The sequence below is a fragment of the Hippichthys cyanospilos genome, chromosome 2, assembly GCF_059441005.1.
Source record: "Hippichthys cyanospilos isolate Australia breed blue-spotted pipefish chromosome 2, RoL_Hcya_1.0, whole genome shotgun sequence".
NCBI lineage: Eukaryota > Metazoa > Chordata > Actinopteri > Syngnathiformes > Syngnathidae > Hippichthys > Hippichthys cyanospilos.
In genome coordinates, this window is record NC_142370.1 from 30,044,292 (window position 1) to 30,058,919 (window position 14,628).

The following is a 14,628-nucleotide window of genomic DNA, read 5'->3' on the forward strand; positions in this document are numbered from 1 at the left end:
GATGTGGTCATAAAAATATATAAATAACTTAATTATCAATAAATATTTGTCCTCCAAAAAAAGAATTGACATAAAGTATCAGACCTGTTCTTAGAAAGAAATAATCATAAATAAATATTTGTCCACAGAAAAAGATTTTACATAAAGTGTCCTCTTTTGGGGTCATAGTAGAGATGTGTTCACGAAAATAAATTATTAACTTGACAGGTAACGAGAGGTGGCACACGACAAGTCGGGTCCAACTACACTGGAATAGGGGTCTATGTCTTTTTAAAATGATGAAATTCAATAATTGATTGAACATACCATTTGTATGTTTTATTTAAAATCTAGAGTACCCTGTGAAGTTCCTTCAAGTACCCCCAGGGGTACTAGTACCCCCATTTGATAACCACAGCTGAATAGGATGGGCATACAACTCTGCACATTTCCCGTTGGAGTCTTCTACATGACAACAAGCAGTAGGAAGTGTTGCTGATTCTGTTTAAAGACCAAGGAATTGCTAATGACTAGAATAGATAACTTGAGCCAAGCAGCTATGGAACTGTTTCGCTCACCATCACAAAGGCATCAAACAAATTCCTCTACTTTTTCAGGGACTTTGGGGGAGGCTTTCCCATCGCTTGATTTCAATTCTACAGACTCCAAAGTGAGCAGATGATAATAAAGACTTTCATATGCTAGCCCGGATGATATATTTATTTATATATAACTATCCCGATAAATGACGAAATATTTTTTGAAAGCAAAAATGAATCAAGTATATTTGTGACTAAACTGAGAGTAGACAAATTCATTAGTTCTGCAATTTATTCATTTTTTGTTTCATAGTTTTTTGTAATAGTTCTGTTGAAAATGTTGTCAAAATAGGTACCAACAACATGGGTTGTTTCCCAACTGATCTACACTCACCTAAATTGAAATGTAACAATTTCAAGAAAGCTTTAAGCTCCCTAAATGCAGCAGTATTACGGTGATACAGATAATAATTCTGGCATTCAAAATGAATATCTGGTGCCAGTCTCTAATGCTTTTAAGTTCATGGTGGACCCAAGCAAGCAATATGAAAAGAGCAACCATAGACGATACATATTAGGCGATGCCGTATTCATACTTTATGGCTATTATTAATGCTACGATATACTACACAGCTGCGGCTCATGAATAAATGAGAAGAACGTTTTACGTGTGCCGATGAAGCAATGGGACTTACATGTGAGCCAAATGTGTGTCAAAAGCTGTTTCACCATTTAATGTCGTTGCGAAAACGAGTTGCAAATAGCACGGCGGCGGGCAGGCTAACTGACAGGCAAAGTGAACGAATAATTAAGTATGTAAACAAACTAGGGCTGTTGAATTGTTTTAAAATCGATTATCTATCGATTTTTCCTATGAAATATTCAAGCCCGGAAGCTCTGTGACGCAGTGGTTAGCAAGTTCAGGGACCCGAGTTCAAATCCACATTTCTCCGGCAATTCCGTGTGGAGTTTGCATGTTCTCCCCAAGCCTGGGCACTCCGGCTTCCTCACACATTTCAAAAACATGCATGGCAGGTGTATTGGACATACTAAATTGTCTTAGGTGTGTGAATGTTCCACAATTGGCTGGCAATTGGTATCTCCCGCCTACTGCCTGAAGTCAGCTGGGATAGGCACCAGCAAGCCTGCGAACCTTGTGAGGATAAGTGGCTCTAGAAAATGATGGATGGATGGATAGCCATTGATTCGATTTATTTGTTGTTTATAATCTACTAAGGTTGAAAGTGAGTTGAAGTTAGTGGCTATAACGACTCATTATTTGTTAGCATTGGTGATTAGCATTATCGTATGGGAAAATACCATTTCGTTTCGATTGAATTGAGAAAGGAAAGGAATAAAGAGAAGACTTGACTACGCACAGCAAAATCAGGACTCGCTCCTCCGTCCCCTTTTCAAGGTTACACATGTAACGATATCCATTAAGTCACTAACAGATGCTTTTTCAACAACAGTGGAGCTGTTAGCCGTTACGATTATGCTCCGAAACCTAACCTAAAATGGATGGCTGCATCCATGGTATTTTGGCTTGGAGACAGCATTTGCTTACATGTCCAATAATCACGTCAGTAATCAAATAAAGGTACGGTATCTTCCACGTTGCTAAGGAGCAGCAAGTGTCTCAACTGGGTTATGTTATGAATGATGAGTCATGTTTTCCTATTCTGATAAAACTGCTGCTCTTCACTGTCACTTTGATGACATCTAAACCATCTGGCCCACACTAGTCTGTGCCCACCACAATAGTATCCGGCTTGAGGCTTGGCAAGATGGCTTTGTGAAATTGTTGCATGTATTCTCGCGAGTCCATCTGCCTGACAATGCTAGCATCTGACTGCCTTGGGAGACAAAATAGTGATTCAATCCTGCGTCGGAACGGGAGTGACTTTCTGTGGCTGGATTATAAGTATTGTAAAATATCATATCATCTCATATGGAGTGCCATCAAAGTGGGGAAACCTTTGAATCCTGACTCTGATGTTCTAGTCCCTTGTGTGAATGTGTGTGTGTAGGTGTGTGTGTTTGTGTGTGTGTGCACGCACATGCGTGTGTGTATGTGTATATGGCCTTGGTTTTTGACATAAGGTGGGGACCAAATTCCAGGTTTCTCTTTCTTTGTGGGGACATCCTAGACCAAAATGATCCCCACAAGTTCCGACATTTTTTGAGTTGGCATTTGCTTTTAGAAAATAGATTTGAATTGGGATTTTAGTTGAGGTTGGAGTAATGGTGTTAGGGTTAGGCAAGCTGTTTTAATGGTTAAGGTTAGAGTTAGGGTGTCACGTTCAGTTGGGATTTTGTTGCTGTGGGGTTTTGTTTATGTTTCTAGTTGTCACTGTTCCCCTTGCATCTGCCTTTCCATCTGTGTTCTCGTCAGTTTGATTTTATCCACCTGCCTGTTTACCTGCCCCCCCCCCCCCCCCTCCATCAGCCAATCCGCTTTCCCTGCCTCTTTTTCCCTTCCAGGTGTTGCGTGTTTCACCCATCAGTTTTCCTGTATTTAAGTCCCAGTTTAATTTCAGTGATTTGTTGGGTCATTGTTTTTCCTCACTGTTTTTCTGTCACTCTGTCCGAGTCCACCGTCTTCCCTGAGTTAGTTCCTACCTTCCTGTCTTTGTTCCCTGATGCTTCCTGTGAATGTTTCTGCTTCATAGGGACATAGGGACTAAGAAATGCATTGCCTTTAAAATTACCCCACTATGAGAAATCTCTTTATGTATGTGTGTGTCTGAGAGAAAGTGAGTGTGCGTAACCTTAATTTTTGGTGGGCACCTAATCCCAGTTTTACCATCTTTGTGGGGACTTCTTGCACTTGTGGGGACTCTTTTGGTGGACGGCATAGGTTTAGACCACTTTTTGAGGGTCAAGTCTTGCTTTTTAGGTGTAGTTGTGAAATGGATTTTGGTTGCGGTTTGAGTAAGGGTTATGATTAGGCAATCATTTGTGATGTTTAAGGTTTGGGTTAAGGGCGAGACAATGCATTATGTCAAAGGGATGTCCTCTTTATGATAGAAAAAAAGAAACCCTGTTGTGTGTTTGTGTCAGCCTCCCTCCCAGATTACTATATAGAGGTATAGCGAGGTACAGTCAAGAGTGTTATTATCTCTTCCCCCTGTTTAGCAGGTGTCGAATCATTCACCGTAATGCCTCAAACGTCTTGAGAATTGCATGTTTAGTTTACAGAACACTTATCAGACCTTTGGTGCCGCATTCTGCATTTTACACAGATATGGAGGCGGATGACCAATTATACTTGCGGAAAGTCTGGTAATTGACTTGAGGTCTGGATCCCCGAGTCCTTGAAATTGGAATAAACCTTGCCAAAGTACTTAAGATGCCTGACAGATTGAAAGGCGCCCTGAGAAAAGAGTGTTTTAACATTTTAGCTCTTGCATTATAATTCATAGGGCTTAGGGGTTATGCTTAAATGACAAGAAAGTCAAGTACTGATGCTGGATGATTACAATCAGGAAAGTAGTGCACTGAAGGTGCTATTAGTTTACTGATGCACCTAAAAAAAAGGAATATATGAAATTAATCATAAAAACAGCACGTCTGCTTAAAAACAAAACAAAAAAAATCAATATCAACAAACAAGAGTGTATGATGACCAGAATTATATAATATTCCAAATTATTATCGCAACAGTACTTAATTATCCTAAATTCTTAAAGCTTTTTTTTCTGCTATTACTATTTTAAAAAGCAACTTTGGTAAAGATATATAGCGTGTATATAGTATGGATTTTGCAAAACACAATGCAATGACTGAAATCTTATAGTGTTAATATAAAAAGTGACCATGATTTCAATTATATTTTAATTTATTATATTGGCACAAGTTATTTTTTTATATTGAGTTGAGTCACGTTTTTTGGTTACTTCTGAAAAAACACTCCACTTACCAAAACATTCACTTTACAATACTTTGCATATATATTGCGCACCTTCATTTTCTATGTCTTTTAAAAAGTTGATCAGGTGGTCAAAGTGCATTTTTGCCACAATAGATTTCTAAGTTGTCAGGGTTATGAGTCAGAAGATGGAGCATGAGTTTCAGACTTAGTATCTCACTGACCCATTTACTAATTGACGCTGATTAGTTCTGAATGATACGAATGAGCAGAAAAATGTAACCCTATATTTAGCATTTTACACAATCAGCGGCCTGCAGGGATTACTTGTATCCCTGATTATGACTGTGTGATTTAATTAAACCATTTACATCCCGTCAATCTCCTCTCTCCTGTACGGCGCCCACTCTGTTAATTACGTCTATCCTGTCACCTAAATTGCGGTCATTTTAGTGCCACGGCATTTACTCTTATGCATAATAACCACCAGATGAGGCCGATTCAGAGTGTGCCAATGCCAATAAAAGAGCAAAGGAGGTATGTGGATATTTTGCTGAGGAGAGAGAAAACTTTTTGCCCACCCCCACTTGATGCACTGACTATAAATAAGATAATGATCCATAAAAATTGTATGAGTATAACTAAACCTGTATCCTTTTTAACATAAACAAAAGAAAAACAGCAATTTTAATCAACTTTCAACAACTGTTCGGTATTTTTTAGTGTTTATATGGGTTACAGCTTAATCTAAAACTGAAAAAAAAAATCACCAAGTGCATCGGAGTGCATGATAAAAATTCTTATTTTGAAAAGCAATTACATTTCATGTGACAAAAGAAAAACCTGTACCATGAAGGTTACCCCCCCCTCCCCGAGGGCCCCGCCCCACTATTTGAGAAGCACTGCTCTAGTCTGTCAAGAAATTAATTACCAACCAATTCATTTAGTGCCAGTCATAAATTAAGCAATAACTTTAGTACTTTACTTGTAGTGCCTTAAGTACTAAAATTGCTGACGTAATCAGTTACTTCAGTTCATTTGTACCTAAAGTACAAAAAGTGCAAAAGTAATCTATTACTTTAAAACCATAAGTTACTTTAATTCTTGATTGCCTAAAGTAAGATTGCTTCAGTACTTAAAGACTTATGCAAGTACCCAAAGTCATCAATAAGTTTACGTACTTTAGGACCTAAAGTAAGTAAGATAGTTTAGTCCCTAATGTAACTGACTATTATTTGATTTGATTAGTACTTGGAGTGCCTAAAGTACTGTACTAAAAGTGTTTAAATAATCTGTTGCTTTAGTCCCTAAAATGTGCACTTGAATGAATGATAATTGGTAGGTAGCTTCCACATTATCATTTTTCTTCTTAATTTTTCAGGCCTTTGTGAAGACACCATCACAATCTAATTCACCAATTCAATCAATATGAGTTCACCTGAAATTAGGTGTAGTGAGGTGATAGCTGGTCTACTAAAGAGACCAGTCTGTTTTTGTACCCTCTATTCAGAACCAAATGCTCTGTCCTGACACGGACGATAACATTGCTATTGAACATACTGTAGTTCTCCATGTTTTATTCAAATGGGCAACGCTCTAATGTATTATCATCCAAATGTTATAATGCTATCTTTAAAGCTACCAGATGTAGCAATAACAATGACACACTTCCATGTAATTTTCTTTGAAAGCCTCTTTGCTACTTTTTTTTGAGAGAACAAATGCGTCCACTTTGGTTGCTGACTAAAACACTATTCTGGGCTCCCTCATGGCCCTGTCACTTTGATTATGTTCACAGACCATTTTTATTTACTTTTATTGGACTCTGAGTCGATGAAACAAAACTGTGCTTTAACAGTCACTCTGATCCGTCATAATGTCTCTCATCTCATTGAAAATAACACAATGTCGGGCTTATTTTTGTTTTAAAATGTATCCAGTGGGAGCATTAACAAAAGTTAGATGTGCACCGTTTTTTTTTTTAACATCTAACCATTGTTATGTTCTCCGTGTCTTCTACAGTAAATCTAACCTTATTTTACTGTCTAATTAAACTAGACAAGAACAAAATGGGGAAGGGTTAGATCGTACAAGTCAAGCATATACTAAAGCTTCCGGCTTCACAATGACTTCAAGAGGAGATTGCTGACCCTGAGAAATATCTCTTATTTTGGCTAGTGTGAGCACTCTGCACTTTCGAAATTACAATTCTCCTGGCACTCCTAAAATGTTTGCGGTGCCTGGGTAAAAAAAATAAACAAACCAGAGAGCATGCATGATATCACTGGATGTGGTAGGCATCTTTCCCAGTACATTTTTCACCCCCTATTTTTTTATCGTAACTCCAACGAGAACATTGAGGTGTATTGGTTTGACCCGAAACCTTCAGTTCTAAACATTTGAAGATTATTTCCACTGTTTAGCGCGACAGTGAGTCTAGACGACATCCAAATAAACAGGAATGGCCTCACTGCAAAAAGACAAATTAAGGATCACCTAGCCAGAGCACAGCCCAAAATCCAATTGAAAATCTGTGTGTGGGGTGACCTGAAATTGGTGCCCTTGAAATCTGACACGAGGCACTTTTGCGAGAATGAGCTGGCAAACGTTTAAGTTGTCCCATGCTGACAAACTGACCCAAAATGTTTTAGTGTGCTTCAAAAAAACTGTATTACCTGTAGGATGAACAGCACCAATCAAAAGTTGGGCAAAGCCCTCTAATTTATTGTTTAGATGTTTCCTGAAGTGCATTTGTGCGGTATATTGTCCTATCCTTTGATATTTACGTCAATGGCATTTCACATCAAAGGGAAAGCATTGAAACAAGACTGAGGGATCAGGGAGCTGAAATTTCACCCAGATGTTGACAACATGTGAAAGCTCAACATGGTTCGACCGCTTAGTTATCATTCAACCAGGAGTGGGCCATCCCTTCGCTAAAATATCGCAAGAACCCAAACATAGTAAAAATACTGCACAATAGTTGAAGGACTCATTTGATGGAATTTATGGAACACAACTTGTCATGTGCCACCTCTCGTTACCTGTCAAGGTAAAGATTATTTTTCTGAACAGATCTCTACTATGAACCCATAAGCGGACATTTTGAGTTGAATATTTTGACATCTTTTTGAGAACAGGTCGAACACTTTATGTTGATTATTTTTTGTGGACAAATATTTGCTTGATATTTAAGTTATGTCTTTTTTTGTTAACAAATCTCTTACATACACACATACATACATACATACATACATACATACATACTTACAAACAGCATTTCTTATTTTTTACATGTAATTTACACTTTTATCCAAGCTCTTACTCAGTTTACATGATCTTTTGTACTTTTCTAATATTATATTTTTAAAGTCTTTTTTTAAACAGCCCTTGATAAACATCATTTTAGTTCTATTTCTTAGCTATTCCATAAATTGACGGATACAAACATTTGCTTTATATTTGTTCCTATTTTCACTTTTCATCACGTATATGCATATATTTAAAAGTGGTAATGTTTAAAATACCATAATATGCCACTTTTCGTTGATCAATATTACATAATGTTTTGTAATTTAGAGTTTTCAAAGTAGGCACCTTTTGTCAACAAACAGATTTACACATTGTGATATTTTCTCAGTCAGTGTTGTGACGTGGACGATGCCTTATGAACTGTGACTTTCAGCACAGAGCTGTGCATATTAAAGGGTTAATAGTGTGAAATTGTTGACCTTTTAAAATTGATGGTGTCACGCCGTCATGCAACTGGACAGATTTCAAGTCAAAACGTGCAACAATGAGTGATTGGATCCTTTAGTTAAGACAATTGTGCTACGCTATGTCCTATTAAATCAACTATGAATTATGCAACTTCGGATGGCACACATTCTTGTAAGCAGAAGAGTAAATTGCATGGTTGCCATGGCAACCATGGATAACCTACTTTACTGATCTATAATATTGGTGAACCAGCTAAGACACCCTCTCATGTTGCCTCTCATGTTTAGTGATTAGCGTCAGTGCTAACATGTTCGCTTGTGTGTGTTACTTGTACCAACTTTGCTACACATCATGCCATATAAACTATTGAATCATGTTTTAAACATTTCTTCTCTCTCTTTTGCAAAGCGTTTCCGAGGCTAATGAGGTCACGCAAAATGACTGCCCACAAAAGTTGCAAAGCTGACCTTTGGTGCGCTGAATATTTATCATTTTACACATGTACACAAGTAGATGTCTGCAATTACCTGAGTGATTTTTAAGAACTTGATAAGTCCTCTCAGAGAGGACACAAAATTGCAATGCAAAATTTATGCACATCGAGTTTTGAAAGTTTCCCTTTTTTTTTAAAATATTTTATGCTCTATTTTGGGCTTGCTGTGTGCTACTTTCTCACAATGAATGGCCTGATTGAGTCATGTCGCACATGCAGAGGCAATAATTACAGGTATCCTCCAATTCTTGGGCTTCTGATGCTCTTATGTATCCACATCCACAAGAATGTTTCGCAATCGTTTTTGCATGCTAAGTACAATCCCTGCATGTTAACATCAGAACATTGCCAAGAGGATAAAGGCGAATGAAAACACTTGTAACATATTATGATGGTTCTGCTGCATAACATCCATACTGCAGCTGAAATACCAAAAATTGTTCATCCTCCCTGGTGTCTTAATTAGCGAAAGGAGGGCCACAGGTTGTTCTGGAATTCTTGATAAGAGTATCAAGGGAATGTGCACTTTCACACCAAGACTTTTTACTTTTCACAATATTATCCAACAATGACATTCATACGCCCTCTTTTTATTTCTTTTTTTTTTTTTTTTTTTTTTTTACCTGTCACTTTAGTTTAGCTCCAAACTGCGGGGCTCTTGACCTTTCTTCAACATTGACTCTACAACTCTGCTGTAAGGTTTTATTGTCCCCAGCATCGGCAGTGTGATGAACTACCATTAGCGCTGACCTTCTTGGCTTATTTACTAGTTTCTGAATAAAACTAAATTTATTCTACTGTCCACTGTCTTTTTGGCTCGGGTGCCATGGAACGTACTATTTTTGTGAGGCGTGAAATAAATCATACGTACCAGGGTCAGACTTGGAGAATGTATCCACATCCAAAAGACTCCTGTAAAACAAAAAAATGCAATGAAAAGAAATCTCTTCAGTTCTCACATTTTTTTTCATGCTGGACAATTGAGTGAAGTTATTTTTGTGCAACAAGATATTTCTCCTAAATGTCTTTTTTTTTTTTTTAAAACAAGAACCGACTACTTTTTCTGAAAGTTTGACTGTTCCAAGTGTGTTGCATGCTACAGCATTGGAACAGCACAGTTCCAGCAGAAATTTCCATTTGAAGAAGTCTCTTTGGTGGACCATTGGAAAATAACAAATGCAGTAGGCATTATAATAACATTAATGCATTCAATTAATTTATTTGTAAAATGATTCAGATGGATCAATGTTCTATTATGTAGGTCCAATTCAAGAATACATTTGCAAAATCTGTTCGTGTCCTGATTAGAGTCACCGAAACTTTTGACTTTCAGCCACCAAATTGTCAGATGTGCCAGATTCATGTCAAAGGAAATCTCTCCAGTAAACCAGAACGCCCACCATGGCACAAACGCAAATTCCCACAAGTCAAAAAGAGGTTTGATCCAGTATGCAGATGCACCATACATGAGTATAGAGCCCTGAGTGTTTTTGTTTGTTTTCTTTTTTCCTTTCAGGACGGTTTGAGCTACTCTTGCATAATAGCGGCTCTTTTACAGCATTTCGCTGGCAACCAGTCCAAGTGTGCATTGCTCGCCCAAATCAGCTCACCTGTGAGTGAGAACAGGCATTGAAAATAATGGATGGGCAATAAATATATATATATATATATATATATATATATATATATATAATATATATATATATATATATATATATATATACTGTATATTGAATGTTCTGGCATGCACTGAAATTCTCTTCATTTTAAGCTTCCATTTAAGATGTATTTGAAGCTATATCTAATTTGGCTTTGGCAAATGGTTGTTCCTTGGGACTGAACCAAATTTCAAAGCCAGTGTCCACTGAGATGTGTCACAATCTCAAGCAGGGCTCATCAGAGGCGGGACTACACAGGAGCACCAGCTATTCATTATTCATTATTCAGGAGTGGACTGAAGAGACATTTAGCACACAGCTAGGCTGACAGGCGCAACAAGGCTGACCAGTTCGATTTTGTCGGCCACTCAGGTGACCTGCTGCTCATCCAGATGAGCCGAAATGACCCCAAACAGGAGGCGAGGAGAAAATTCATTGTGTGCGTGTGTTTTAAAGAATAATGTCCAGGACGAGATATATTCTTGCTGTCTTCCTCAGCCGAAATACATCTCAAAATACAGAAAAGCATCAAACGAATTCATCAGTGCATCAGGCAAGTCTCTGAATATCAATGCTATTCTTCAAAGTCATGGCTGGACTTCATGCAGGACCAATATAGACTTTAGAATGCCTTTACGAGCGCCTATGCAGTCACCTGCTGCTCAGATCATCCGTTTCCCCGAGAGCAGGGAAATCAAAAGGTCACTAATTTGGGGAACGCAAGAAATAAAAATAATTGCACACACCCAGGGGTCTGCTAGAGACTTGTCAGTTCTAGATTTGTTATTGCAACACTACATTTCAATGGCAGATAGATAGATAGATAGATAGATAGATAGATAGATAGATAGATAGATAGATAGATAGATAGATAGATAGATAGATAGATAGATAGAAAAAGCCTTAAAATGTAATTGATGGCGATAAACATCTTACCTATATGTCCACTGATAAAACTAACAACATGGGCACGTGGATGCAGAAGAGTTGGAGCTTACCGGCACGAGACGGTAACTTCTATTTTAGTTGCGGGGACTCTTGTGTTGAGTGGGTCGAATTCCCCGATGGTTGCCATGATGCGGACAGTGAAGGAGATGCAAGGCTAAACAGCATCCGAGTCGAAAGTCATAAATCTGACCATTTCAACTCGCCGGTGACGACCGCCGTAAGTCCATAGTGGAGAACAACCCTCTTTGTCTTCTCCTGAGAGTCTGTGGAGGAAGCTGGAAAGGTGTGCGTGCGGGGGGGCGAGAGAGCGGGAGAGAGAGAGCGAGAGAGGGAGAAAGAGAGAGGGAGAGAGCGAAGGGGGGGGGGCTGGAGGACGCCTGACTTAAAGTTTACATTACAGTACAGTATTTCAGATGAGAAGAAACCGAATGAATGTGACCACTGTTCAATAAATCCTAGATCAGAGTGAGTTTATTCTAGAAATCATTTTTTAGAGGAAAAAAAAAGCAGGTGGTAAAAAAAAAAAATGCATCATACAGTTAATTCGTCCAGTGTAATTCAAAAATCAATTGAACATTTAATAGAGAATTCTATTGAGTTTTATTTGAATGATTTTCATTTATTATTAGTCTAATTAATACCGGTAAGGATTTCAAGATTTGTAAAATTCTTGTAGCCTATAATGGAAAAGTGAAACAGCACAAAATGAAATGCACTTGATAAACAGAAAAGTAAAAATCCATGTTTATTTAAAACAACAATACAGGTCAAACATTCAGACACACCTCAATTTAGTGCATTTTCTTTAGTTTCAAGACTCTTTACATTGTAGATTCCTACTGAAGGCATCAAAATAATGGATGAACACATGTGGGATATGGAATAAGAAAAAAGGTGAAATAATTAAAACCATGTTTTATATTCTAGTTCCTTCAAAAACATCCACCATTGACTCTGATTACTGCTTTGCATTCTTGGCATTCTCTCAACGTGTTTCAAGACCTGCAATGGATTTTGCTTTACATGTGTGCCTTAATTAGTTTTTTTTTTTTTGCTTTATTAATGGAGTTGGGACCATTATCATGCATTGTGCAGAAGTCACCCCTATTATACAACTGTTCAAATTCATATTAGGTATAACTGATAACATTCATATAATGGCCAATCAGCTAGCAAAAGAAAATCTTTTGTTTAAGAAATTGAATGGGAATCTGTGTTCAAATTTTTTGGCCTGTGCTATGTATGCAATATGTGATTTAAGAAAAAAATGAATCTTCTGCAAATAAAATAATGTCCCACCTGTATTAACATGCACTTGTATACCGGTAATGAACTCTCAACATGTTTTCAAAAAATGAAATATTTGCTAATCTCAACGCTTGTGCAGTATATTGAATATTTGTGGTCACTTTTTCCACCTCATCCTTGCAGTATTTTAGTCAAGTTGTGGCACACTCCTAGTAGAGTGGTCATGCCAGGTTGATCTTTGACAGGTTTTCACCATCTGGGTGAAATTTCAGCTTCCGAGTGACTTCCTTCCGTGTTTTTTCCTTTTGATAGTAAATCTTTGAATGAGATGATTTTTTTTTTCCTGTAAATGCGATGTTGACTTTCTTGAACAGGAAAAATACAAAAAGCCTTTTTGTTCAAAATGTTTCTCATTGCAATAAAAAGCCACACCAAAAAGAAAACAAACTATTGCACTTGTTTATTTTGCTGCGTAAACTGTATTGTTTTTCCCAGCTTAGTTGACCACTGTTTTACTCAATAAAAATTTTAAGATAACAATCAACTAGGGATACAATTACTTTCTTATACAATATTTAAACAAATATATTATTTAGGTCTTGCAAAATATATCAGCGGTTTTACCAACAGTTTTATTAAAGATGCTAAGAATAGTCTACAGAGAGCGAGAGCTCCAACAACATTACTGTGATATTTTAAAATGTTAAACATATCTACTTCCAAATTTAATGAGCGCTTCCGTGGCCCATGTTCCAGCACTCTCGCTCGCAGCTTTTTGTGTAATCACTCTGAAAGATGTGCACTTAGCAAGCGTACACTGTACCTCAAACAAAACCAGCATTAAGACAAATCCATTTTTAATCAGCGCAGAATCAAATGGGTTCATCGCTGGCAAAAAAGCAAGGGAATATTTTTTTTCATTTTTGGTGAAATTGTTGCAGCTTGACATGTCAGTTTCAAGAAATTATATGAGTCATTCCACTAATGAAAGACATTTGGGCTTCAAATTTTTTGAAAGATAAGCCTTCACCTTCAGGATTTTCCCACATACATTTAACAAAAATAGGCAATAGACAAAGGCAAGACTAAAAGTTTTTTTCTAAGTTTTTTTTTGGCCATTATGCAGCCTTAATCTGATCTTCTAATGGCAATTATGCAGCCTGTATCTGATCTTTTAATGGCAGTGTAAAGAACACAGATCATATTTTTTCAAATGTGATTCAGGCCACTCGGGTAGCAGGAATCACATGAAAATGATTGTCTGTTTTTTTTTTTTTTTCAGTTGTTCAGGATTGCATCACAAAGAGTGTCATCTTTCCACTTCTTAAAGGCATGATCATTTATCTTATAAATCAAGTGACAACTTGTCTTATTAGTCACCTTATTAGTAGACCTCTTTCTATTGTAAATCAAGAATAATAAAAATGAACAACAAGGCTGGGATGACCCACATTTTGAATCATGAATTTGAATCGGCTTCTCCATTATTTGGTTCACTATTGACAGGCAGTCGGACTGACTAACAGAAGATATATTCTTTTTTTTTTTTTAGCTATTGAGTTTTAACTGAAGAAAAAAATAATACTGTCATAGCAGACAAGAACATTTGTACATGAAGAAAAGAGACTACTCCAGCTCTAAGTTTCAAGTGATCTAAAAAAATTTAAAAAAAAAAAAGACAGCAAAGATCGGGGTGGGAGAGTTTGGTTGTGGACTGACAGCTAATTATCCAAAGAGGAGAAATCCTGTTTGGTTTCCATTCGACTGTGCAGAGAAGATAATAGATACCAGGCGCTTTTTTGAGCTCTACGCGAAACACAGTTTGATCCCGAATCGCTGCCTTGTAAGAACTATTTTTAATGATATTTAACTCTATATACTTGTATGATACAACAGAATCACGAAAGATGAAGGCCCCAATTGTCACACAATACTTTGGAGGTGGATTAGTTCATCTAATGTTAGTCCGGAGCACCCCAGGGGGCGCAGTGTAATAAGTGTAGTGTGTTTGTTTGTGTGAGAGTGTGTTTTTGTTGTAAGTGTAACTGCACTTTTATGCAGTTGATGACAGCGGTGCTTCATCAATGTCAGTTTGCGATTATGTCACGCAGGACGTCACGTGACTGATCCCGGCCGGCGTGCATTTGTTTACGTGTAGCACTGCTTGGAGTT

General features: G+C 37.4%; 1 protein-coding gene across 1 annotated transcript in view; it reads right to left on the reverse strand.

Annotated features, from left to right (window-relative positions):
* cpne9 (copine family member IX) overlaps positions 1-11,456 on the reverse strand; it is a 69,097-nt gene extending 57,641 nt beyond the window's left edge. Inside the window, exons 1-2 of the mRNA XM_088441216.1 lie at positions 11,259-11,456; positions 9,474-9,514 (exon numbers count right to left, since the gene is read on the reverse strand). Coding sequence (XP_088297342.1) covers positions 9,474-9,514; positions 11,259-11,335 — 118 coding nt within the window. The 5' untranslated portion in view covers positions 11,336-11,456. The remainder of the gene's footprint in view (positions 1-9,473; positions 9,515-11,258) is intronic.
* Between the last annotated feature and the right edge of the window lie 3,172 nt (positions 11,457-14,628).